Raw genomic sequence first — 27,237 nt, 5'->3', positions numbered from 1 at the left:
GCTATCAAACACATTGCCTAGATACAAATAGGCGTAATGGAGCATACAGATTTCGGCTACATTGGTATTTGTGATAATATAAAGGCCCTTAATAAAACTATTTGAAGTAAGGATAAATTATAAAATTCCTAAAACATATTACATCATTAAAGGAAATTTTGAAATAAATAAATCCTGACCCAAATACAACCAAATAAATCCTGATCACAACTACTGAACTCTCTTCCAGCTTTTATTTCTATGTAGAAAAATGTTAACTTTATTAAAAATAACTGTTGGTAACAAACATGCCTCTTAAAAAAAGGGGGGAAATTGTTACAAGTTTTAAAAAGAGGAAGACTGGCTAAAAATCATAATAGAAAAGTCTTTTATAATGAAAACATAATTAAAATTTTATAGCAATTTATACATGCAAATATAAAAATCAATTTTTAATTAATAATGGGTTCTCTGTCCATTCTTCCACATTAGTCTAGTAATTAAAATATTTTTTCCTACTAAAAATAAAACAATTTCCTACATAGTTGAATCCCTACCTTCCTTTTGAATCTGTGGCGTTCACGATGCTGGCACCTAATGTATCAATTAACATCTCAGCAGCACCTTCGTTGTCATTTATCCTGTGTAAGGTAACAAGGTGATCACTCTCACAGCAGTGGTGTATTTCTGAGATAGTCAAACCAAATCTGACTCATTCTGCCTTTACTTACACAGCACAATGCAATGGACTGAAAGCGTTTCCGTCCATTTTCTGGAAAACTTCCTGTTCTAAAAGAAGTTCTACACATGTCTCGTGACCTAAATAAGTAAATGAGAATCAGATATTAAGATCCAAAACATCAAAAAATACTGAGGTGCCCATATACACCCACATATCCCTATACAAATAAGAAAAAGCTTTACGTGGATTAAAAATAACCAGTTCACTGAATCCATTAAACATCATATTTTTAGGAGCTTTGGAATCCAAAGCACAACCTCAAGACCTGACATACGGTAGCTCTATATGATAATTTTATTGTAGTTTATTACTTACACAGCAAATACTTAGTTTGTGGGGAAAACAATAACCTCATTATTATTTTCCACAGTGACCAGTTAAGAGTTATTTGGTCATTATTTTTTTAAATGTCATATTTATATGGCATAGTATAATTTTCAAAATAATATATATTTATACAGCATAATTAACTTCAAAATTTAAAGATTTTCTGATTATAGTATTGAGTTAATGGGAAAATACCAAATACTATAGAAGTGTTTAGAGGGAAGAAGTACATGTCCTGGTCCCCACGCACATTCTCCCAGTTCCACTCTAGCCTATAACCTACTACTTGAAAAGTTCTAGAAAATTTCTAGGCATATACAGCTGCATGTACACAAACATAGTTCCTTTTCAAAATTTTACTACAAATGAAATGTTTAGTTCTGCAAATTGTTTTTTATTTAATAAAGTGTATATATAGCTTCCATAGTAATATATGCGTATATAGAAATCTTATTCTTGAATGTCTGAAAGAACTTCAAAGTATCAAAGTGTATCATAAATGATTTGCTAATTAAGGCTTTCAAGATGACTGTTGGTTTGTTTTTCTTTTGTGATGTTATCAACAATGTTGAAATAAAACATTCCAGTATTTTTTTTTTTAAAAGCAAGTATTTTTATAGAATAATTTCCTAGAAATGATATTGTTGACTTAAAGGACAAGTATATTGATTACTGGTAGTTTTCACGCCCATAGTTTTTAATAGCAACTTTGAAAACAGGGAAAAACTCAAACCTCAGGTTTTCTTAACCTAATTTACAAAGCCATAGTTTTAGTAAAAATACCCCAATTGCTGTACTGGTTGCTGCAAATGAGATGTTGCTTCTTTTATTTCATTAGTCATTTGGGATCTGCTTTAGAAATAAATTAGATTCTTACATAGCCTCTTTAGTTCCTTTGCTTACTATCTGGCTAAAAAAGTAATGCTATATTCCTTTTTTTTAAAAAAATATTCAATTAATAGCTCAACTTAATCTTTAGCCTATTATCGTTTTTAGCAGGAAAAGAAAGTAAGTTTTAGGAAACCTATAACTGTGTTCCATCTTTTGTCAGTTATTTTTCTAATCTAGTGGTTCTCAACTGGAGCAATTTTGCCCCTCAGAAGACATCTGGCCATGTTTGGAGACATTTTTGCTTATCACACTGAGGATGGGATAGGGTGGTGCTACTGGCATCTAGTGGGTAGAAGCCAGGGATGCTGCTTAAACATCTTGCAATGCACACGCCAGTCCATGACAACAGAGAATTATGTGGCCCAAAATGTCAAGAGTGTTGAGGTTGAGAAACCCTACTGTAATTCTGTCTCTTCTAATGTTAACTCATTACCAAAAAAGTAACCCTGGAGGGGGCTGGCCCGGTGGCTCAGGTGGTTAGAGCTCCATGCTCCTAACTCTGAAGGCTGCCCTGCCGGTTTGATTCCCATATGGGCCAGTGGGCTCTCAACCACAAGGTTGTCAGTTCAACTACTCGAGTCCCGCAAGGGATGGTGGGCTCAACCCCTTGCAACTAAGATTTAACATGGCACCCTGAGCTGAACTGCTGCTGAGCTCCCGGACGGCTCAGTTGGTTGAAGCACGGGCTCTCAACCACAGGTTGTCGGTTCAACTCCCGCAAGGATGGTTGGCTGCGCCCCCTGCAACTAGCAATGGCAACTGGACCTGGAGCTGAGCAGCGTCCTCCACAACTAAGACTGAAAGGACAACAACTTGACTTGGAAAAAAAAGTCCTGGAAGTGCACACTGTTCCCCAATAAAGTCCTAAAAAAAAAATAACCCTGGAAAATTGTCCAGTACTGACTTTAGAGTCTCTTATTTTCCTGGTATAGTAGTTCTCAAGATGTGGTCTGGGTAAGTCTGGGATGATGTCATAAAACTAGTCTTTTCTTAAACTAGCCATTAAAGAAATTTGCCACACTCCTCACTAATATTATTTTTTATTTTGGAAAGTAGCTATCCTTCTATAAATACGTTATTCTTATTAACATGTAATGGATTAGTACTTTAAAATAAATTACTAAATATCCTTAAATTTATCACTTTTAATTTTGAATATAGAAAATATTAATAGTGATAAATGCCTAGGTCCCGAGACCAAAACGTTTGAGAATCACTGAGTAATTGCAGACTGCAAAAAGGGAGTCCTAGGGTTCTTGATTACTTCCAGCAATCATTATTGGGTCATATCGAAGCTGAAAACTAATAGCCTGTGTCCTAGTTTATGAAAGAATGATAAAACTGGTCTCTTCATGTTTCAGAGGGATATACTGAAGATGTGTAGAGCTTCATAAAAATTGATAATTTGTTATGAGATAATGTAAGTACTCTTAACTTCTGTGACTGAATGACTAGATAAACTGAGAATCTGAACTTTAAAGTTTAGTATGTATAACCAGTTCTTTTCTAAAACTTTGCCATCATTCTATTTTAATTTTGAGAGGTTATTTTCTGTTCTGTTGGAGGCCTTCCAATTTTCTTTTCAGCTGTACACTAATTACTAGTCAAAGTAAAACCATCTTACATAGTCTACTCTCAGAATGCCATATTATAAAATAGTCTTTTGGCTATAAATATAGTATTAATTTTAGACTGTCTGTATAGTTTCTTATTGCATATAGCAAACACACATCTAATGCCTTCCAGCTCAATTCAGAATCATCACAATTTTGTTAGTGTGGAAATTAGACACATCTGTTATGATCTTTAAATGGCAACCAGGCATGTAGTTCATGCAAAATTTTCTCTCTTGTACATAACATGCTTACAGAGTCTAAATTCAGTAGTGAGGGAGTGGAAACTCACTTTAGGGAAATCATGTTCCGCATAAAGACCTGATAAGAAATGTTGTAACAGATAGCAACTCTGCAAAGGGCAGTTACAGCAGTACAGGTACTACTAAATTCTCGAACTGAGGAAAAATGTCTTACTGTGTGATTTTTCCAATGCGTAATTCTCTCACTAGTATATTAAAAAATATATATATTCAAGCAATAAATGTCTACTTCAAAATAGTTCTATCTCACTGACTTCTTAAATAAACAAAATTCACATGTGGATTTTTTCCCACTATATTACGTTTTTGGTTTTCCTTATAATTGTAAAACATCAAGCTACATTATAAAAACAAATCAAATTTAATGGCAAAATATAGCATCTTCTTGGACTTAGGACTAATCTTTGGCCACATCACTATACTCATTAAATACCAACTTCAGTGCGCTGAAAAGGGAAAAAGAGAAGTTGAAAGCCAAAGGTTTTATAGTTTTCAAGACTGTTCCGACTTCTGGCTAAGGATCTGAGGTAGTAAAAAATGAAACTAACTGAACTAAGCTTTTGAATTAGCAATAAACTATTCAAGTTTTTTATGGTGCCATCAGTACTCAGAATTGAAGGATGACTAATAGTAATCACAGGACAATCCTCGGGAAGAGACCAAAACTTTCCCACAGCAAAAGAATAGAACTCTCACACAAGAAATAACATGAGAATCAAAATATTATATCTAGAAAATACATATGGAAACAATTAAACTATAATTTTACAAGATTCAGATTTTTCTTCTTTCATAATAAATCAACTTTATTTGTCAAAATGGCCCTTGACAATAAACAACAATAAAACAGTGTATTACAGAAAGACAGAAACCTCAACTTCTGGTAAAGCAGTCAGCTGAAGTTTAGAACAGATACTATACTTATTTTTTTAAGCAAGTGGATGTTTATATAAAGAGAGAATTTATATTTTCTCTATCTTTTGAGAGAGACTTGGTAGAATTGTAACTAATTTTGTAGATATACTATCACAGCTAACCTTAATCTAAATGCTATCCTGAAATTCAAAACAAATAAAAAACCTCTCATGTTCCTGCTGAAAAACCCTAAGCCCAAACTTTGACAAGGAATGAAGTTTATACTGTATATACATAATACACCTGAGTGTTTTCAAAGATGATCAAATCTATGGCCTTACACAAGGAAAAAAATACCTCTCAACATATTTCTATACTTTAATTATTTTAAATAGTGAAACTCATAAGCCAAACTCCATTTGAAACATCAATACCTTAAAAATAGCTTTATACTTTTCTGAGAACCTTAAGAGCCTACCTGTAAAAGGAATAACTGTGACTGTGAGCCTCTGGGAAGCTCAAAGTACATCTGTTCTAATCATGAAGCAAAGTTAGCTTAAACCTGAAAACTTCTAAGTTTCTGAAGTTTATCCTTCTACAGTCTGCTAGGATTTTACTCCCTTAAAATGCTGTGAACAAATATTATTATTGATATAAAGATCTTATCTTTGCAATGTGCTCAGAAAACACGTAGATTTGTCTAGAATGTGATGCATTTTCATCGTTTCTCCTACCTTTGTCATTTCCTCCCCTAAAACTGCATTTAGAAAGTAAAAGAACATAATCAAAATACAAACATACTATATAAAAGACATTAGAAATAATATTATAAAAGTATCTTAAAATGCGAAATACTTGCTGAAGCAAGGTCTAAGAAACATTTCAAACTTATTGATAGCTTATCCAAAACATCTTTAACAACTAGTGTCCTGGCTTCAGCGTGACAAGGAACAGGAGTAAGCTAGGACTACATAGTAGATTATTCTCAGGCTTCCTACTAATTTTAAACTTTAAGTTTGCCTTATAAATACGTCCTTCTCATGAATATCACAATGTGTTAGTTGTCTCTGCTTGGTACATAATAGGCATTTAATGGAGGATTGTATCTGTATACTCAACCGTTGTAGCAAGCCCAGTGGAGTGCTGTATATCCATGATTGTCTGCTATGGCTGGATTGGCGTCCACAGATGCTGCTGACTGCAAAAGGGCTCCAAGAACACCAATGTGTCCACAGGCAGCTGACAAGTGTATAGGTGTCCGGCCCCTGCTATCCCGAAATAAGCACTTAGCACCATGCTGAAGTAATGCATCTACACATTCTTCATGGCCTGTAACTGCCTGAAAGAAACATTATTTGCATGTAGGTGAATCTATTATGTTGGGCACTACATAACCAAAATACAGCTAATTCAAAATTTTTAAGCCCACATTCCCCATATCCTTTTGCCAAACAAGACACTTACCATTTTTTTGAGTAATTCAATATTTTTATTGGAAGTGACTTAAAGATTCAGTTAAAGCAGCAACTTTGTCAAAACATAAGTAGTATGAAAAATAGGAATACAGGAACTTATGATTCAATGAAAATGACATCTCAAAGGTGAAAAGGTTGAGACAAAAATGTTTAAGAAAACAGTTCTGATAACCTAAAAAATTAAAGTTGACATTACTCAAGGTTTTAGGGTTTAAAAATATCCCCCAATATTATTGTTCTTTGGATTAAGTTATGCTCTGTGGTTGTTTAAAATTAGCATTCAAAAACTAAGATACTGAAAGAAAGGGCAAAGATTATTTGGTGAAAATTTAATGAAGGAAAATAAACACAGCCTAAGTGTTTTAGGTAAAATGAGGTTTTAAGAACTTCTTGAAAGTAAATGCTTACCCCTCTGTGCAGTGCTGTCCTTCCCCATTTATCTTTGGCATCTACATTTGCTCCTTTGTTCAGCAGCGAGTAAACACAGTCGGTGTGCCCGTTGAGAACAGACAGCATCAGAGGAGTCCTGAGCAAGAGCAGAACAGGCTCAATGTTACCACTCGGGACTCCACTCTGTGAAAAAGCATTCCACAGTGTGCTGGCCTGTTTTCTAAACATGCCTTTCTATGATGCAGCATTAAAGCATACTTAACTTAAAAAACTGTATCTGTTACTCAGTTATGCAATATGATAGACTTACTAAAATAGGGGCAAAGTATAAAGATGAACAAATATCCTAAAAATAATTTTAAAATTATTAAAACTTACTGTCCATTTCCATCTTGAATATCTACAGCATTCTGTGGTTCTGCGTTTCCTATTAGTAGTCGTAAGCATTCTGAATGACCATTTGTTGCTGGAAAGTGATAGTTAAAAATTTTAGTAACATATATAACAAAATAGAAAATGGCCATCTGAGAGTACATTTTCTAGATATAATTTTGGGACAGTTTCATTGAATTTAATAGGCAAGAAAGAAAAATATCTATAGATACAAAGAAGGTTTCTATTGCCCTTGTTGACTAAACCAAATAGATATAAATTCATGGTAAATCACCGCCATAGCCATGCCTCATCATCTGCCCTAATAAATTGCTCATTTTATTGAGCTCCCTTGTGGTGGCAACGTGGTCAGGGAATGTGGCCTGCCTCCAGCCAAGGGATGAAATCATGATTAGACTATGTCAATCACAACAACTCCATTCTCCTTTGCCAGTGACTGGCCTTAAGATGAGCCCTGGCCCAGTTTTGACCACTGAGATGTTAAGAAGTCTGGAGGGCTTCTGGGAAATATTTTTATCCCTGATAATGAAGAGTCTTCCCTCTTTCCTGCTTTTAAATGTGATACTATAAAGCAGCAGCAGCCATTCTACAACATGAGTGCAAAGGCAAGGGAATTCAGCATTTTTCAGAGTGCTGACACCACTGCAGAATCAACCACCCCTGAAACTGCCTCCATCTCTGGACACTTAATGTGACTTAAGCCACTTTTCAGTTGTGTACTATAATTCCAATTCACTCCCAGAAAAAAAATCTGTGTCCTTTGCACGCCTGATGAGTAAGACGCTCCCTGGCAGACCTCCAAATTTGGAAGGCATCTATAGAGCCAAGGCTGCGTTTACTGACTAGGTAGGCGTTAACAATAATCTGTAGCTCTTTAAGTGGCTAAGACTTATAGAGTATATTGCACTGGTTAGCTCCTTCTGAGGCACTGGCTAGTGTCTTGGTTCAACATTTATCTAAGAGTGCAAACACTCCACGAGAACTTTAAAATTAACTCTGCAAATGATCTGTACTTAAATATTTTCAAGTTGCTGAATGATATATAACCTCATTCTTTTTAGAACAAAAAATGATAGTATTTTGACCTCTTATTCTTATCAGATAGCAGTTTATATTCATATAATTATTAGGAGTTTTAATCCATTATTAAAATGGTCTTTGAGCCCTACTTGAATATCTGATTGTTTCTGAAAGGCTGCTCTGGAGCAGCAGTGGTGTTACCTACAGTCTTCTAAAATGCAAGGTTCCCAAAGAACTAGAAGCAAAGTCTAAGACCTATATTCAAGGGTGTCCTTAAGGATCACTCTATAAAAAAACACAGATTAAGTGAAATGAATCTAATCATATAAAGGGGGCCAATTAGGGATGAGAAAAATACTTGGCTATGACTTCTGCCAGTGTACCGGTCTTGATTATTTAAAGTGAATACTGCCTTGCAGTGATTCATGCGGAGAGCTGTGAATCTGCATCTGCTGGGTACACGCAGAGGGCACCAAGTCATCACAATGACATGGTCACGTGCTTTTATATTTTCACACATCCGCAACGTCATAAAATCATATGGGGGCCAGCCCGATGGCTCAGGTGGTTGGAGGTCCCTGGTTCGATTCCCACGTGGGCCAGTGAGCTGCAGCCTCTAGAGCTAAGATTGTGAACAACAGCTCTCCCCGCAGCTGGGCTGCCCTGAGCAGCTGGAGGTTGGCGTGAGTTGCCATGGGCCAGCGTGAGTGGCCGGTAGCCAGTGTGAGCTGCCGTAGGCTGCTGTGTGCTGCCATGGGCCGCCGTGTGGTGCTGCCATGAGCAGCGAGCAGCCAGTGTGAGTGGCTGGCAGCCGGCGAGAGCTGCCGTGAGCAGCCAACCAACGGTTGGAGACCGACTGCCTCAGTCAGGGGGGAGCGCAAGGCTCATAATACCAGCATGGGCCAGGGAGCTGTGTCCTACACAACTAGACTGAGAAACAATGACTTGAACTGGAGTGGGGTGGGGAGGTGGAAGAAGGGGAAAAAAAAGAAATCCTTTAAAATCATGTAGTTCTTGCATAAAGTCGATGCTTTATAACTGATGTTTAAAAAATGTTTAATACAGTACCCTAGTACAGTAAGTCAAAATGTTCATTATTAAATGAAAGCACACACTTATCTAAAAAAATTCCCATCACAAAGAAATAAAAAATATCGCACTGTTTTACTGATAAAGTACTTCACAAGTCACACCTACATAAATCCAGTTTCTAAGGTAGATAATGATTTTACCATTTAGAACATGGTAGGAAGTACTAATGGGGAGAAAAGGGCAGAAAGACAAAGCAGAAAAGTCAAACTGAAAAACAAAATAAATTGAAAAGGAAAAGAGTATTAGGTAGAAAGTTGTAAATAAAATCATGCATATTATTTGACATACCTGCCGCATGTATAGGAGTTCTCTTCAAAATGTAATCTTTTACTAAGATTGAGGCTCCCTGATTAATAAGTACATCCACACATTCAACATGGCCCTTGAATGCTGCAAGATCTAAGGGTGTTCTTCCACTACTATTTCTCACATCAAGATCTAACAAAGACTGTACTAACACTTCCAGTGCTTGATGGTGACCATGATAGGCCTAGGGATAAATAAAAATATAAATTAAAAAATACATATTTAGACTGACTTCTCAGATACCTTAGGAAACATAAAAGAATTAAGCAAATTTGTCTTCACGTTGTTATATTTGAGATAATCCAAAATTTCTGTATGGAGAATTCAGACTGTTACCTACAAATTTTTAATACAATCAAGTAGTTGACTAGTGTTAAGGAATGGGTATTCTGTAAATAATAAAAATTCAAATGACATGTGATCTTTTCATGAGTATACCATGACTAGTTCATGGCAGACATTCAATGGATATGTGACACAGATTCAATTAAAACTTTTGCTCTAAGTCTATGATTCCAAAGCCTGTGTTTTTAATCACAGTTCAGTGCTCTCCTTTACTCCTGATAAAATTACTTAAATTATAGAGACAGCCAGCAACTGAAGTTAAGCTAGTACCTGCGTCTTTTGATTTCTCAAATTCCCTGTAATATGCCGTATCTCAAAAGTAAACACTTCTTTTAGCACAAAAATATTTAGACTAAGCCTTGCTTGAATAACTGCCACGTGCCAGGCACTGTCCTAGTTGTACAACAGAGCAAGAAGATTTAAAGATTTGTCAGACTAAAGCCTCCTTCTTTACATAGTTTGATAAAAGAGCTTTCCAGGTAATTCATTTAAAAAATAAACATGCCAACGGAACATCTATTATTCTCGTTGGACTAGATGCTGAACAGGACATAAAGCAATAACACGATACAGTTCTGACAACAAAGGACGTTTTCTCTGGTTCATTCATACTGACTACTTGTAGCTAAGGGACTTTCACAAGTCATTTTCTGATAACCATTCAGACCTATAGTTTAGCAGGTTGGTAAGTGATCACATGTGAACTTTTCATTGGGAATTGAAAAATGTAAAATTCTACTACACTTGAGCTAAATCTCACCTGCTCCTAATTTGAAAAAAAGATACTTAGCTAGGAAAGGGCCCCCCACTGCATCAAAGGGCTGGAAAGCTGTATCTTGTGGGAAAATGTCAAAGTACCAGCAAGAAGTAAAGCGCTCTAAGCCTTACTGATCTTTTTGATGTTTCTGACTACCTACAAGCTTGACTACTTCAAAGACTGAAGTGACTAGGGATCACTGAACTCTACTGTCCTAGGATCACATCTAACCGTGTTCCTTAATACCAGGTCAGTGAAATTATGCTACTAAAAGAATGAACTTTGAGAAACACAGTATACACAGAAGATAGTATAAAAAGAAGGGAACAAATAAGGATGACTGGGAGCCATGATGATTTGCCACAGTGTCTTCCCTCATGCAGTCCTTGTATAGGACTGAGACGAGGAACTTGTACGCCCAGTACGTACAAGACAGGTACCAAGATCAGTTTCCCTAAGCCTCAAATCAGTGTGTTTTCACTGCATCAAATTGTCCTGGATTGGAAGAGTTTGGAAACAAAAAAATATCACTTCAGCTAATTTCTGAAAACCTCCTACAAACAGATACAAAATGCATAAGTGGAGGTATAATTGCATTTCATTGAGCCTAATAACCACATTATAAAATTGTTTCCATTTCAGCTTAAAAACACTATTCAGCCCACCCATGTCACAGCAGCACTATTCACAATAGCCATAAAGGAAAATCTACTAAAAAGAAAAAACAAAACAAAACTGTAGTTTTTGAGATAACATATTCCAAAACTTGGCAAAGTGCTTAGTCTGGCACCTAGGAAGTGCTCAAGAAAGGACAGTGCTATTATTTTAAGAATGATGATGATGTGAAAATTGCCTAGCCATCTGCTCAGACTTCATTTTTTGCCACCAGTAGTAAAATGGCTATTTTCTCCATGCTGGCTTTGTCCTTTTGGATGACTTATTTACTATGCAAGTCTGGGAGAGTAGATAGCATTTCCAAAGACGCAAAGGGCAAGGAAGCAGGAAGCTTCAGCATGCCTTCTTAGTTATTTAGAACATGGTAGGAAGTACTAGTGGGGATAAAGAGACAGAAACACAAAGCAGAAAAGTCAATGTACATGTGTCAGTGCTGGAAAATATGCAAGCAGGACATAAAGATAAAAAATAATAGCATTTGTGAGAAGAAAAAACGAAATGGTCACTGAACTTGTAGTGACCTACACTAACGTCAGTATATACCCCTTTAAGCATTTTACTGCACTTAAAATCAGGTCACACAAATCGCGAGTGACAGTATCCAAGTCTCCTGCATCTCAAAACTGTCCCTCCCCCCAACTGTCACATGCTTTGTTTCAAAAATAAATTCTTCCTTCAGCACAGAAAGAACTAGTGGGGTCTGCTTGAAATTTTCTAAGGTAAATGTATTCCTATATTTGATTTAAAGTATCATCACAGTCTCTCCTCATTTTCTCCTCTTAGTGACTGACATCAAGGGGGAAAATTCAGAGGCACCTTAAGCTAGAAGGGACACCAACAGATCATGTAGCCAAGTCCTAGAACACGAGCAAGCGAAGGACCAATGAACACACATCTAGTTAGCATGCCAAGATCACAGAGTAAGCCAAAAGCTGTAGAAGTCACACAGAAATTATAGTTCTTATACCCTGTGCTTGGCAAGTTAGAAGCCGTTCCACTAAAGCCATTCCACTATGGCAGTGCATTTTTAAAATTTATTTAAAATTTTTTTTTTTTTCTTTGTCCTTTCTTAAATGGCAGTGCATTTTTAAATTCACATCACAGGTATCTTCTCTCTCTTAGAGTAGGCCTTGGGGGAAGCCCAGAGAATACTTTTTTTAAAAAACAAAACAAAACAAAACGTAAAAGTGCATTCAAGAATTCTCTGAAGTAAGAAAATTCTAAAAATTTTAATTCCATGACCATCATGACATGGACCAAAAGTTCTGGGTACTAGTTTGAAGCAACACAAACAGATATATTTCCAGTAAGCCAGCCATCAAGTTGGCCGTGAACACAGTACTCACAGCCAAGTGCAAAGGGCTTATTGTTGCTCTATTGTCTGAATCACTCAGCATGTCTGTTCCGGAGGTTTCCATTAACTGAGAAAGAAAAGCATTTTAAATGTCAGAAATGATACTTTTAGATATAGTATAGTAGTCATTCTTGCTCTATTCCCCCCAAGTTAAAATCCATTTTAGAGTATACACTGATACTTGAATATGAATTTAAAAATGTCAGACCCTTGTATTATGAAAACTACACTCAGCAGGCTTATAGAACAGATCATCCTGACAGTGTGGTCAAGACCACAGACGGAGAGTTTCGAGGGAGGGCTATAAACTAAAAGCTTGAGGGAAATGCTATTTAATTACTACCAAGAACAAACTTCCCCTCCCCCTGTATACAAGATGTCTGTCACTATCTTTGTTCCAAGGAATGTGGAAAACAGGCTTCAGCTCTAGTGAAAGCAAATAAGTAATTATAATTGTCTGAACAGTAGCGGGTAAACTGACGAATACTTACAACATCTAAAGGAGTTTCACTTGCAATCTGAAATAAAATTTAAAATTAAAATATTTAGTTTAGGAAGTATTCATATATATAAAAGAGATAAATGTCAACTACAGGTCTCTATTTACATAGGGCTTTGTTAAATTCCATTCTGAACCTGTGCTTCCTTTGCCTCCAAAATTAAATCTTTTACATAAACAATTGTACAATGTAATAGACCACAACTCTATACACATAAGCCTGAGATTTTAAAGATACCATAATAACCTAAGGAAATATATTATTTCTGTAGCAGGGGTCTAAATGCTATATTAAATATGTCAACCTCCTTTTTTTCCTTTTACATCCACTCTCCTTGGATTTTATTTCCCCTTGAAGGGAGGCAGCGTGTAATATGTATAATTTATAAGGTGAGCCTAAATAAAAAAACCTTTCACTTGAAGCATCAGTTACACACTTGAGAATCTTTTATTAGGTTGGTGCAAAAGTAACTGCGGTTTAACAGGTTAAAAATAATTGCAAAAACAACAATTACTTTCGCACCAACCTAATAATTTGTCCTCACTTTCCCTCTGGTTTGGCAAAATTGGGTGAATGGTTTATGTATTTAAGAATGAGACCATAGTTGAAATAAAAAGTTCATTTGCAGAAGTAGAGTCTCCCTTATCAGGAGGGACTGCTAAAAGAATGGGCCTTTCAGAATTCCCTAAATATATTGGGGGAAAGTTCCTCTTACAGGAACGTTAGTTTCTCACATAAGACCTGGTTATATTTCTTTAGAAACTTCTGGAAAACACTTATTTAAAGGGGTAGGGGAAGTAAATGCTACATAGATATGGAGTAATATAAGGAAAGTACATTAAGTAGCCCTATCCAGAAATTTAATTTTTTCCTTCCTTTTTGAAAAGGAAAAAAGAATGAGAGATATCTTACGGAGGCAAATAGGAATTTGAGAGGTATATGGATTCTAAAAATGATTAAATGATTAGAGTATACGCCTACGTTCCTTCCACAACCATTCCAGAATCTTACCAGCTGAAGACACAGACGGTGACCATAGGCAGCGGAGTAATGTACTGCATTGTAGCCTTGCTTGTCTCGGATCCCTGGATTTGCATCATTTCTTAGTAAGTATTCCAGGCACCTGTATATAGTAACAACATATTCAAAATTCTAAGTCCTGCATATTAACCAGTGACAAAGAGAGACTGGAAATAAAACCTGACAGTTTTTCTTACAGCTGAGTAATGTAAAATCATGAATACACCTATACTACATAGTTATTTAAATGACATTGACTGTAAGTATCAGAAAAATACAAACAAAATGTTGAGCATCTTCATGCAAAGAAAGTGAATACCTCCAAAGTCTGTCAGCAAGCTTAGTACACCTGAGGGCTGTTTTTTATAGTCACTATCTATGGAACCACCTACTCCACTCAAACAATGTCTGATAGGATTAAATCTTAGTGGTGGTGAGCATCCCAGGTTGGCAAATTCTACTGCTCATCTATCTGGAACACATAGTGAATATATCTCATTAGAAAGCTCAAAAAAAGGATGCAAAAAAATCTCACAAAACCAAGATAAGAATTCAGTACTCTTGAATTAGAGGACTGGGAATAGTATGTAAATAGTGTAAAAGTGATAGCATGTAGGTAACAAGAAAGACCTTCCCATGGGAGAAATACTTCATTCCTATTCTGTTAGGTTGGTGCAAAAGTAACTGCGGTTTTTGCAATTATTTTTAACCTTCTAAACAGCAATTACTTTTGCACCAACCTAATATTAAAATATGAGAAAAGTAATTTTAAAAGGTACTATAAGGTTCACAAGTTGTTATAATTTTAGTAAATTTTATTGTTACTGTAGCCCCCCCCCCAAAAAAAGTACTAAATTAGAAATTAAAAGATTTGTCTCTAGAGCTAGTTTGATACCAGTGATCTTTCCATTATTTTATTTTTATAGTGAAATGGACTCTATTTATTCATTTGATAGATGGGGGTAGGGATCCAACTAAATAATATAAATTCTATTAATGCTCAAGTCACAAGCCCATAATTATTCAGTGATAATTTGTTTAATATTGCAATATGCCTAACTAAATATTAATTCTACTACTAGGGGAAAAAACTCTATAACCAAATACTTCTTGGTAAAAATTCAAGCTTCCAAAAACATACTGAAGTCATATAAAAACAAATAAAAAGGAACTCTGAAGCAACATAATTGCTTTTCAGTAACTTGACCATTCTTTTCAATGCCAAATTTCTTTAATGTTGAATTGCTTAAACTCCTTTAGATCTTTTAGGAATTACTTTAAGAATCTGTATTTATTACAATATCCTTAATGGTAGTAAATGTTCACCCAATTAAGAGGGATTTTGATACTTACGTATAGCTAAAATTATTAGACAAACACGGTGAACTGGGTATCACTATGATAAAAAACAACAACAAACACCCAAATGTGACTCTGAAATAACAAGACTGGTGTTTTTGGTGTTCGTGAACTAGCTCTGAGGGCACCTGCAGAAGGTCGCAGGCAGGGTGGAAACTCGGTTTGCATACAGCCTTCCTAGGAGCCCAACTCAGAAGTCAGGGCTCCCTGGGATGGAGAAAAGTCCCGGTGGGTTGGAGGACAGTCTCACTGCTTTATAGGCATGAACATTTCACTCAACAGCATATCTTTTTATCTTTAATCAAGTTCTCCAGATGTGAGTGACAAAACAGGAATAGTTCTCCTTACTGAGACCTGAACACAAGACAGACTCTATCAGTGGAACTATTTTAAGATAACTTGCTGATATATGAGTACTGAAAGAAAGATTTATTTAAGGAAAGCAAAACAAGTAGGCAAGTTCATGTTTACTTTCTAAAGTAGGAGAGCATGTCTCAAAGCATTATGTACAGTGCCTAGTTCCAAATAGACAGCATCAAATGGTATGAAATAATTTAACTGTTAAACATGCAGTAGTTTTTATCAAATCACATTATTTAATTTTTTACAATCCCATTACTCAGATGATTGGTCTGTAACAACACAAAGAATTGATTTACAGTGATAAAATTCCTTCTATTGGCATGCCTTTTATATTCTGTTAAGTAACACGAATTTTCATAACTACTTTGTGAAATAAGCATTATTAGTAACAAACGAAAAAATTACTGACACTCAGAAAAATTAAATGACTTGTTCCAAATCTTTTGATTAGAATATGGCCAAGCAAGGACTAGACCTCAGGTCTTCTCTTCATCCAGTGTTCTTTCCCTGCCTACCAACTGCTTTACAACAGTGGTTAATGAATAAAGAGTGATACTTTAACCTGGGTACTTATAAAATACTGAACCACAAAATTACTTATCTTGAAAATTCAGAGCTCACTTTTAATTTGCAAATAGGTAGAGGGGAGCGCGTCTATTCTAATTTTTTCCTGATTGTAAGTAAATACATGCTCATTTTTTAAAATTCAGAAAATTAACAAATGAAGATTTTTCTACCATCTCTCTCCTTCCCCTAAAATAAACTATGTATGCAAAATCTGGAGGAATATTTATGGTTAAATAGCTACGTAATAAACTGTATTTACTGTTAATATATATTGTTACCTTCATTTAATATATTAGACAAAGTAGGTATTCTCATTCCAATTAAGCACATAATTTAAATCAGAGTGCATTTCAAACTATTTCAATTTCTCCTACTCTTCTACCACCCATGAACTTTTTTTTTTTATTAGTTTCAGGTGCACAAGACAAAGCAAAACTTAGACGTTTATCATTTATATCCCTCACACTGTGTGAACCCCCCTCCCCCCATCCACTATCCCTCTGTACGTTCCCCAAATTAATTTTCAAACCCCCATGACCATCTTGTGGTTACCGACTATTTTTCAAAACCTCTCACCTTCCCCTTATCCCCACCCCCCCACCCATGAACTTTTAACACTTTGAGTTTTGGTGCAAGTTCAGATGGATTCAAATCCATGTGTCCCATGGGTAAGATGGGTAAGGACTACTCAGCCAAGGTCAGGGGATGTGGCGTTCTCACCAGAGGCCCTCCTTCCTCTACTCTCCCTCATCATGATGTACAATAGTGTCTGTTCCCATAAAAAATAAATAAATAAATAAATAAAAAAAGAAAAAGCCATAGAGTAAAAAACTTAATTGTTACAGGAAGATTACAATGTGTCAGGTACTATTCTAAACAATTCAGATATTCTATACCTCATAGGCCATATGAGTTAGATCAGACTATTATCCCCATTTCACACACAAAAAGAAATGGGCACAGAAAGGTTAAGTAACTTGCCCAAGGTCCTACAAGTGGCAGAGCCAGTATCGTCTGACATACATAGACAAATATCATCTTATTTTTTTTTTTTGGCTGAAAGGTTTCTTTTTTTTAAATTTATTTTTTAAATTTATTGGGGTGACAATTGTTAGTAAAATTATATAGATTTTAGGTGTACAATTCTTTATTACATCATCTATAAATCCCATTGTGTGTTCGCCACCCAGAGTCAGTTCTCCTTCCATCACCATATATTTGACAAATGTCATCTTACATACATAGACAAAATCAGTTTAACAAGACTGCTGAATATAATAAAGTCCTATACCAAAGTCAAATGTATTTCTCTATATCACAACAAACAGAAATTTAAAGATAATTTATTTTGGCAATAAGAATATCAAATACTTAGGAACAAACCAAAGGACTGTAAGACTTCTACACAAAAAAACTATGATTCCATTTATATAAAGTTCAAAACAGACAAAAATAAATGATGCTATTAGAAGTCAAAATATGATCCCATTTTTGTGAAAAATGCCAACTATTACCATAAAAGTCTATTTCAGTGAAATATATCATAAACACAATTATAAAAAATTATATGAATATAGAAAAGGCTACAGAAAGGCATATACCAGGTCTTTAACTTTGATTTGAATGTGAGGAACATATTCCAAAATTTAACAACCGTCCCTTGGGATGCTGACAGATTAGTAAACAATCATGAAAAAGACAAACCAATACACACACACATTACTGAATAACAGCAATTCATAGCCATGTAGAATTTGTTTCTTCTTTTAGAAAATATTTCATTGTTACTTTGGCAAAGTATGAATTAATTACGTCAGATCCTCTTATTACTATCCAACCTATTCCTGAGAATTAGATCCTTGGAATTTAGAAAAATAAATCAATGCTTTAGTGCTGTTATTTAAGCCTCCAAAACAATCACTTATTGAAAGGATGGCTCTGCTATCCTAAAATGATTATTGGGGCTTATAGCTTCCAGAAGGTTCCCAGGAAATAAATCACTGAGTCAATAAATGATGGCATTAGACAGGACCTCTGGGATTCTGATACTTTAAAGATAAGAAACAGAGGCTCCAAGAAACAGTGCTAGACTGTTTTATACATGCAATCTCATTTAGTTTTCCTCACTATTCTAAGAAGTAGGTTTCATTCTCATTTTACAGATAAAGAAGCTTTTTGCTTAGCAATTACTTGCTTAGGCTCCAAGAGGTATAACGTGGAGACCCCCGATTTAAACTGGGTCTTTCGGATCTCAAAACACGTCATTCCTAGTATGTCAGGCAGCTTGGTGTAGATACTGAGAATTAAGTGTTTAAATAATATCACGAGCCTATTGCTTAAAACAGTTTATATTAGGTGAGAAAACTGACCCTTTAATTCACTTTAGTACTAGTACACTTCTACAGAAAAATTAGATTGGCTTAAAACAAAACCATAAATCCCACATAGCATGGGCTAAACGTTGTTATTCTTTTGTTTTTGCATAAGAATTCAGGGTTAATGTAACTGTCAAAAGGCAGATGGACCATGGGGGGGAGGCGGGAAGGGGAGGGAAGGGGGGGGAGAGAGGGAGAGAGAGAGAGAGAGAGAGAGAGAGAGAGAGAGAGAGAGAGAGAGAGACTCCTCTCTGAAATTTATGTAGATCATTCTGAGTGACACCCAATAGCCAGTTGTCTGTGGGAATAGTGGTAAAGAACTATCAATGGTGATAATAGTCATTTAGGTATAACCTATTTTAAAACAATCTAGAAATAAAATCCTGAATTTACAAAATGTATAAATCAGAGAATAATCTACTTACCCAAGTTTACCGAAATATTTTCTGATTTACAAACTCTTTATCACAGATTTTCTTTAAACATACTTCAAATAATTTAACTTCTCCCCAAATCTATCTGTATCTAATTATTCTGGTATGTATGAAATTATATAAAGTGATACATTCCTATAAACAGGAAATATATTTTACTAGATCAAGGTTAGAATTTTAGCAAATAAACCAACATATTATAACACTGTTACTTGTAGAAATAGCTTTAAAATTATAGAATTCTAAATTTACTTATTTAAGCAATATTTACTACCAGTTACATGCCAGATTCTGCCAGTTCAAAGACTCTGTTTTTAGATACCAATTTACAAGGATTCCTTGCAAATATGAACTTTCTACTTCTGAAAGATACTGATATATTCCAATCTCTGCCCAATCTTCTGAGAGCACTGTCCATGTATCTCTTCTCTTTCCCTTTCCCCTGTGATATACTCAAGGCTGCTGCCTCTGAGAAGTCAGGTGGAAAAAACACGGAGGTGTTATTGAGATGTGCTTTTGGCAGGGAGGATGAGATAAGGCTCATCTTTCTTCTACCAGATCAGTCAATAGGAAGGTTGTTGAATAGAAATAAATAGGAATAACTACGACTCAGAAATAATGATGAAACCAATTTATTTCGTACACTAGAGACTTAGGGAAAAATAATCAACGGCAAAAAGTACAAAAAGGAAATCTAAATTTGCAATAAAAACAGCCATCTATATGGAAGATGCTGGTTTATAAGAACAGTAATCCTTCATCCTCACCACACGGTACTTACTTGCCATCTGTGTCCGACGTAGCCGCATAGTGCAGGGGTGTGCACCCTCTTTCATCGAGGTCATTCACACTTGCTCCTGATCCCACAAGAGCAAACAGGCACTGGTAATTGCAGTTGGCAGCAGCATAGTGCAGTGGAGATCTTTTGTGCCCAAGGTAATATAAGAAAAATAAAAGTTAGGGACGTAGAAGAGTAAAGGAGAACAGTTGACTCTTACTCCACTCAATTACAAACATTGTATTTATGGTGAACTGAGATTGATTTCTGCCATAAACTAAGTCTTTTGGAGGGCTGGACAGAAAGTTAGGAGAAAAGTAAGATGGCAGAGAACCCCTAAAAATGGAAAATTAGAAACATAGTTAAATGATTTCATGGTTCCCAGACAGCAATCATTCCAGTCTTTTGAGCGAATGAGACACCCTTCATACTGTTCAGAAATTTGGAAATTTTTATTTTTAACAAAGCTTCCCCTATACTAACAAATAGTGATTAGTTACTATTTACTGAGAGTCAATTTTATTTGATCCTAAACAATTTATTCCCACTGTAGTTATTGTCATTATCTAATTCAATACATTACATGAATTGATGAAAAAATGTTTCATAGTACAGAGGTAGCAGCTTCTGTTCATATTTCAGTAGATGAATAAAAGGTAAGAGAAATATAGGGGCATTAAAAAGAATGCTCAGTTATTATATTAACTATATGGTAGAGCTGTAAAGTAATATCAGATTTCTCAAGCAGACACTGCATAGTTTTGAAGACTGTTCCCTCTTCAGAAGAGTTAGAGTACTATTTTAATTTCTAAAGACTGAATACTGAAATGAAACAGAATGTTACTAAATGTAGGAGTCCTGTCTTTGGATTATAAAACTATGATTTCATGGCCTTTTATTTAAAAAAGTATTTAAAAAAAGGAAAACGGAAAATTGAAGGTAAAATTTAGTCCAGAGTCTTCATGGTATAATTTTTTTCTAAAACATTTACATAATGAAATGATAGTAAAGCATTATTTTCCTTTATTGGATAATGCTATAGTACAGTAATAGTAGTTTTTAAAATACAATTAACCCGAATTACCTTCTAGCTTCCAAACTCAGAATATGCTGCAGAAGCCATCTCTGCTATCTATAATATAGAATGCTTCAAGTGCTATGAATTAACTAATAACTAATATAAGGTGGATTGAAGTGTAATTATAAAAGCAAATTAGCTACAAAAATATTGCATCCCAAAGCCAAACAAAGTGATTTTTGATTTTGTGGGTCATTAGTTCCTTCCATTAGCAGGCTTATGAGAGCAGTCTGTTCCTCAAAGTAATTATGGGGTCCGTAGTTTTTACTTATATGCATTTCTGACTCCCCACCATACATAATTCTATTTACTTCTGCACTGGCCTAATCACATTTCCTTCTGACATACCCGCCCTTTCTTATCATATATACTTTGATACACAATTCTCAAACTCTTGACGCATATAATTTTGCTCATATTTCCACCTCTATTTTTCAAACTGCCTAAATCCTTTCTTATAAGGTTGTGTATTTTACACAATCTGGGTCAATTCCAACTGTAAGTAACTTATCAGATAATGGTGGCTTTAAGTACTGCTACCACAATTGCTAGACATGACGCCTGGGGTTGAACGTGAGAATGAGGATTGGATGTCATAGGTGCTTTCCTGCAGATCATACTCAGGGTGGGTATGTGGATATGTTGGTATGTGTAAATGTGTATGGGGAATTACAGGAGAGGAGAAAGGAAAATTACATATATATTTGTATCCTATTTCCTCCATCTTTCTAGTGCTCGCTAACAAAATATTGGCAGTAGTCTCTGACAAAGGAAATGAGTAGAGGGAAAAGAGAACTATACTACTGAGTTCTAGGTCTCCTGAGTTTGTTTCTTAAAGGTACCATGGGGTTTTATGTTTCCATGGCTATAATTACAGGAGGAAGAGGAATAGTATCAAGAGTTATACAGAGGTGCTTGTAAGGTAAAGTTGTAGCTGACAGCTTGGGGCTGAGGCGGGGGCCCAGGTGGAAGAAGAACACGGGTGAGAATGAGTATTTAGAAGTTACTGACTTACTTGGGCATCTCAACGAATCACGATCACAATCAGGTAATGGTGGCTTTAAGCAAAAGCTTAAAGAATTCATTTCAGCAAAAGATGCTGAAATGTTTAGTTAATTCTCAGAAGACAAGTGAAACAAGTCATTAAATAAATAACATTAATCAGGCTTAAAGAACTGTATCACACTCTACCTTCCAAATTTGTCCTTTTTGTTGAAGTCTGCACCAGTATTCAGAAGAAGGTTTAGGCACTCCAAATTCCTATCCAGGGAAAATAGAAAACTTAATTGTCAGTAATATACTATGAAATTAGTAGGTATTTAAATAAGTATAAAAACATGTTTTCAAATGAGGGTAAAATGAATAAAATGGCATGATTTATATTTTATGAAGAATATTAACATTAAAATTCATCTTTTGTGAGGAACTTAAAAAGTTATATACATATTGGCATGTTGGTAAGAAATAACAAATGAATCATGTTGTCACTATTTAAAAGGAAGTTGACATCTGTAAAAGAGTACCTGAAGAATTTTTAGGAATTTTTAAAATAAACTTCAAACAACATGCTTATAATTGAATGGTTTAAATTTAAGTGGTTTTTAATACTGAATTAAATGAAAATGCATTAAAATAAAAAATTAAACCTGAAAACATAGATAATGTCCCAAGTCAGCTTTCCCTTATCTTCTCCCATATATGACTGCTTACTTAGATGTATCCCTAGTTAAAACTGTAGGAGACTATGGGCGTTTCTGTAACTTAATTTTTATAAACCTGAACATCAACTTACTATGTTACAAGGAAAATTGTAACTGCCAAGCAATCAGACATTCATATTGTCTGTTCTCTCTCTCTCTCTCTCTCTCTCTCTCTCTCTCTCTCTCTCTCTCTCTGTGGGTAAGTAACATGGAAGCTAGCTTTTAATTGGAAGGTTCTCTGGTGACCTTGGGAAAACAAGAGGACCTAGTCACATGTACGCAATCCATCTCTACAACTGAGACTGACCTAGTAAGTAGTCTTGGTTCAACACACTTGTTTTCTGAAATCACCAGTAATTTTTAAGGAATTATTATTGGGATAAAATTCTGGCAAATGTCCTTTTGATAAGTCATCACGAATTCAATGGCTTATCATAAATTTAGGATCTAAGTTACCAAAGCACTATATTAGCAGCATGACTCAGAGACCAAGAGTTTTAGTTGAAGTTTGTTTATTCAAAACACCTGCCTAGTTTTCCATAGCAGTAATATTTAAAACTTAGTCCAAAATCTTTCAATGTCAAATTTTCCATTTCCTATGTATTAGCCCTGAACAAGGGCAAGACACAAAAAGGCTGTTGACATTTTTTCCCCCTGAAATTATGATTAAAAAACCCCAAACATCTTCTCAAAGAATACTAGTGTTACTTAGAACAATCCCAATGTTTGAGGGAATACATGTTTTATTTATCCAGGAATGATTTTCTCTTATAGAAAGCAATACTTCCTTTTGTAGGTTTGTTCTCTCTCTTCCACTCACAATTTACGACTCAGGCAGAAGATTAAAAAAAGCAATTTCTACCACTCTGGCTTTCTTCTCCCAAACCACTTCTGTTATATTTTGTTTTCTATTTTATGGTAGCCTGGCACTAATAAAGAGAAACACAGACAACAGAAAAACTGCCACAGCTAGCTACCCTTTTCTTAAAATAGTAAAAATTTTGTTAACATACCCTCCAGCTGCAGCTGCATGTAGACAGGTCCTGCCAAAGTCATCTGGGGTATCTATATCAAATCCTACGGGAAATAATACACCTTATAGAATACTATCGATACGTTACTTTAAAGTGTTATGTCGTGAAATGTCAAGAGTCATACACCCCAATCTCAAACAAAACTGAATTATAAATGAGTACAAAATTATTGAAATAGATTAATAATGTATAATATTATTCAGCAATAAAGAGAAATAAAGTACTGATAATGTTACAATATGGATTACCCTTGAAAACATTTTGCTAAGTGCAAGAAACCAGACCACATCTTGGGTGATTCCATTTCTATGAACTGACTAGAACAGGCAAATTTATAGAAATAGAAAGTAGACTGGTAGTCGCTTAGGACTAGGCGAGGGAGGAAATGGAGACTGACTGCTAATGGCTTTTCTTTTAGGGGGAATAAAAATGTGGTAAAACTAACTGTAGTGATGGTTACACACCTCAGAGAATAGACTGAAAAACACTGAATTGTAAACTTTAAATAGGTTAATTAGATGCTATATGAATTATATCTTAATAAAGCTTTTTTAAAAACAAAACAAAAACAACTATAGGTGCTTTGCTACGTGTGAATTATTACTAATGCCGATAATGGATTTTAGAAATCTCTTTCATAGATAAATGGGTATGTGAATACTTGTGGACATACACACACTTTAAAAACGGAATTAACTCACTTAAAAAATATCATTTAAGAAAAACTCAGAAGTGTCTCACAATATGTTAATTTTCACTGAAACTTTCCCATAATTCTTTCAGCAATCATGAATATTAATATACAAAATCTGTTCAACTTTCTTAACACTCGAAGGAATAGAGTATCATTTAAAAGCAATTAAATCTTATACATTTACTAATTCTATGCATTTAATAAGGACCACTGTTTTGCAGTAATACTTATAGAAAGCTATTGATCCTGTTTTGTTTCAAACTGACTATGATTATGGTTTTTTAAAATAGTAATTAGATATGACATAAATAATTTCACAAACCTAGCAGATATGACAGGATTGCAAGTGGCTCTTAAAAAGGAAGCATGCAAATGAAGACATTTTGCTTCTAGACATGACGATTACCATTAAATGAATAGAAGCTGCTCTAGAAATACTCCACATCCCATTCTTCACTAACAGTGGAGGAAATCACTGGAAAAAACCTTTCCCAAAGCTGAAGAGAAAATCAAATCTTAAAATTAAAGAACCCAACATCTTCTAAGAGGGGTTAATAAATTATCTACACTTGGAGATACCTAAGTGTAATTTTGGAAGAGCAGTTTAAAGAAATTGTATTAAAAAGGGGGTGAGTGGGTTGGGGAAACAAAAAAAGGAGAATCAGTCTGTGAAGATTCCACTTACCAGAAGAAAGAAGTTTCCTGCAGCAATCTGAAAAACCACTTAAGGCTGCCAAGTGAAGAGGGAACATTCCATGTATTCCACGCCTAAAGTAAATAGGATGGTATCCTCATTACAAGAAAAATACAATCATTTAAATAAATTACAAAGAAACTACTTAAAGTGAAAACATAGATGAGTCAAAACCTAACACTTGGGAGAGCGACTGGCAAAAGGTTGAAGTTGGGCATAACGTATTACCAGGCACTTTTTCCTCAGAGTACGGTTTTTCAGCTTCAACACTATTGTCACTATGAACTTCGAAGTGTGTGGTGGTGGTAGTGGGGGGCTATCCTGCCATGTAGGACGCTCAGCAGTGTCCCTGGGCTCTGCCTACACTATCTGCCAGTAACACCCTCCTTCACAAATTATGACAACTGAAAATGTCTCTAGACATTTGCCTAGAGAATAAAATCCATTCCCTCCACTTCACCATTAGGAATTATTACCACAGGGCATAATGTTCAAGAATGTTCACTGCAATAATTTTAATAGTAGCAAAAATTGGTAGCAACATATGTTTGTAAATAAGGAGAATAAACAGAGAAATCTTTATACCATAATTAAATTTAATAAAATGAATGAATTAGGGTTACTTGTGGAGATGTGAAAATAGCCCAAATTTAATCTACATGGCTAAACCAACAACTTCATGTAAAAAAGAAGAAACAGTGTTCAGAAGCATACCATTTATAGAAAATTTAAAAGAAGGTTTAATACATGTTAATGAATATAGAAATGTAATAGAATTATAAAAACATACATAAGAATGATAAACATCAGCTAAGCAGGGTGTTTACTTCTGCAAAGCACACAAGAGAATCCATCTTTCAAACAAAATCTTACATGGAAACTTTAACATCTAAAATAGATAAAAGCAAGCTGTTCTGACCAAAGTAGGATGCAAGGGATCCTTTACAGCAGCTACCAAGGAATCCCTAAGCTCTGTAGCTGAAGCCCAATATCTACAGATAGTACTATCTGGATGAAAAGAAAAAAGTCTTCAGCATGTAAACTTTTTCAGGTCTTTTATTTACTTTTAAATAAAAAAAGAAATAGACCACAACAATTAAAAGCTCTGATTAAAACTGAATAATTTAGAAAGACCTGGGGTTAAAAAACTATATCAAACTGCTCTATGCTGGCTTACCAAGTAAAATCGTATCATTCTATTGTATCACATCATAAACACAAAGAGGAGAAAGTTCCAGCAATTAGTACAGTATTGACGAAAGTCCACATTTCTACTTGAAATCCCTAGGAAACTAAAGCTCCCTTCCTCGTGTTTCCCTGTCACAGCTATCAACACCATGGTAAGTACTTACTTTGCAGTGTCAGCCCCACTTGTGATAAGAGTGTTGATTAGCAGCTCATGGCCATACCTTGCTGCTATGTGCAAAGGGGTGTTTCCATTCTTATCCTCACAGTCAATTACAGCTCCTTCAATAGAGGACATGCTATCAGACACCGGACTATAGAAAGATCAAGTCAACTCTATGACACGAAAAGTAAGATCAAGTGCTAGTCAAGCACAAACTACTGCATATAGCAGTTTAACTACATTTCATTCATAATATATTTATAGGGCCAGGTACTGGAGTTACAGATTTTATACATAAGGATTCCACTAAGTTTGGAAACCACTGCATGAAAAGAAAATTAACAACATTTCTTTAGGGCAAGACTTTCCAGAGTTTAATGTACATACTTTGTGCATCATCAAGATTGTGTGCAATGCTTCATATTTCATCATGAACCTATTCTTACTTTCCCCTTGCAAAACCGTAACAGCCGTTATCTTGAGGACTACTGACAAACAGCTCTTTGGAACATGGCTTAGGAAACATTGCTTTAAAATAAATGTACCTAGAAGTTCTTGCTATTTAAAGGTTGAGCTTGCCTAGTATTAATTCAAATGAAAAAGAATACAAGTACAGAAAATAAATGAAAACCCTAACACTAGTTCAAAAGGGGGAAAAAGCTTTGCAACAGAGCTTTGTTAATATAGAATACCAGCTGCAATGGAAAGGCAGCATTTTCTCTTTAGCAATATTTTTAAAAAGCCAACACTAACTGCTAGAGAAATTATACTTATAATCCATGGGTAAAAAAACAAACGAAAAACAAAATTGTGAAA

General features: G+C 35.1%; 1 protein-coding gene across 10 annotated transcripts in view; it reads right to left on the bottom strand.

Moving 5' to 3' along the window:
• Positions 1–27,237, bottom strand: part of ANKRD28 (ankyrin repeat domain 28) — a 149,671-nt gene that overhangs the window by 11,224 nt on the left and 111,210 nt on the right. For 9 of the 10 annotated variants that reach the window (XR_012489658.2, XM_019725988.3, XM_074312813.2 and 6 more), the window contains 14 exons: positions 26,426–26,540; positions 25,065–25,147; positions 23,665–23,728; positions 22,143–22,211; positions 19,877–20,017; positions 13,989–14,100; positions 12,969–12,995; positions 12,470–12,544; positions 9,329–9,530; positions 6,914–7,001; positions 6,554–6,671; positions 5,790–6,009; positions 711–798; positions 537–620 (listed from right to left, as the gene is read on the bottom strand). Coding sequence is in view for 9 of the 10 variants with exons in the window: in XM_019725988.3 (XP_019581547.1) it covers positions 537–620; positions 711–798; positions 5,790–6,009; positions 6,554–6,671; positions 6,914–7,001; positions 9,329–9,530; positions 12,470–12,544; positions 12,969–12,995; positions 13,989–14,100; positions 19,877–20,017; positions 22,143–22,211; positions 23,665–23,728; positions 25,065–25,147; positions 26,426–26,540 (1,486 nt within the window). In the remaining variant the exon portion in view is untranslated. The remainder of the gene's footprint in view (positions 1–536; positions 621–710; positions 799–5,789; positions 6,010–6,553; positions 6,672–6,913; positions 7,002–9,328; positions 9,531–12,469; positions 12,545–12,968; positions 12,996–13,988; positions 14,101–19,876; positions 20,018–22,142; positions 22,212–23,664; positions 23,729–25,064; positions 25,148–26,425; positions 26,541–27,237) is intronic. The other variant, XM_019725987.3, reaches the window with a different exon arrangement.

Source organism: Rhinolophus sinicus, chromosome 5 (assembly GCF_057876585.1).
Source record: "Rhinolophus sinicus isolate RSI-liver-muscle chromosome 5, RSI-T2T, whole genome shotgun sequence".
Classification (NCBI taxonomy): Eukaryota; Metazoa; Chordata; class Mammalia; order Chiroptera; family Rhinolophidae; genus Rhinolophus; species Rhinolophus sinicus.
Note: the sequence above shows the minus strand (reverse complement) of the source record. Positions and strands in the feature narration are given on the sequence as shown.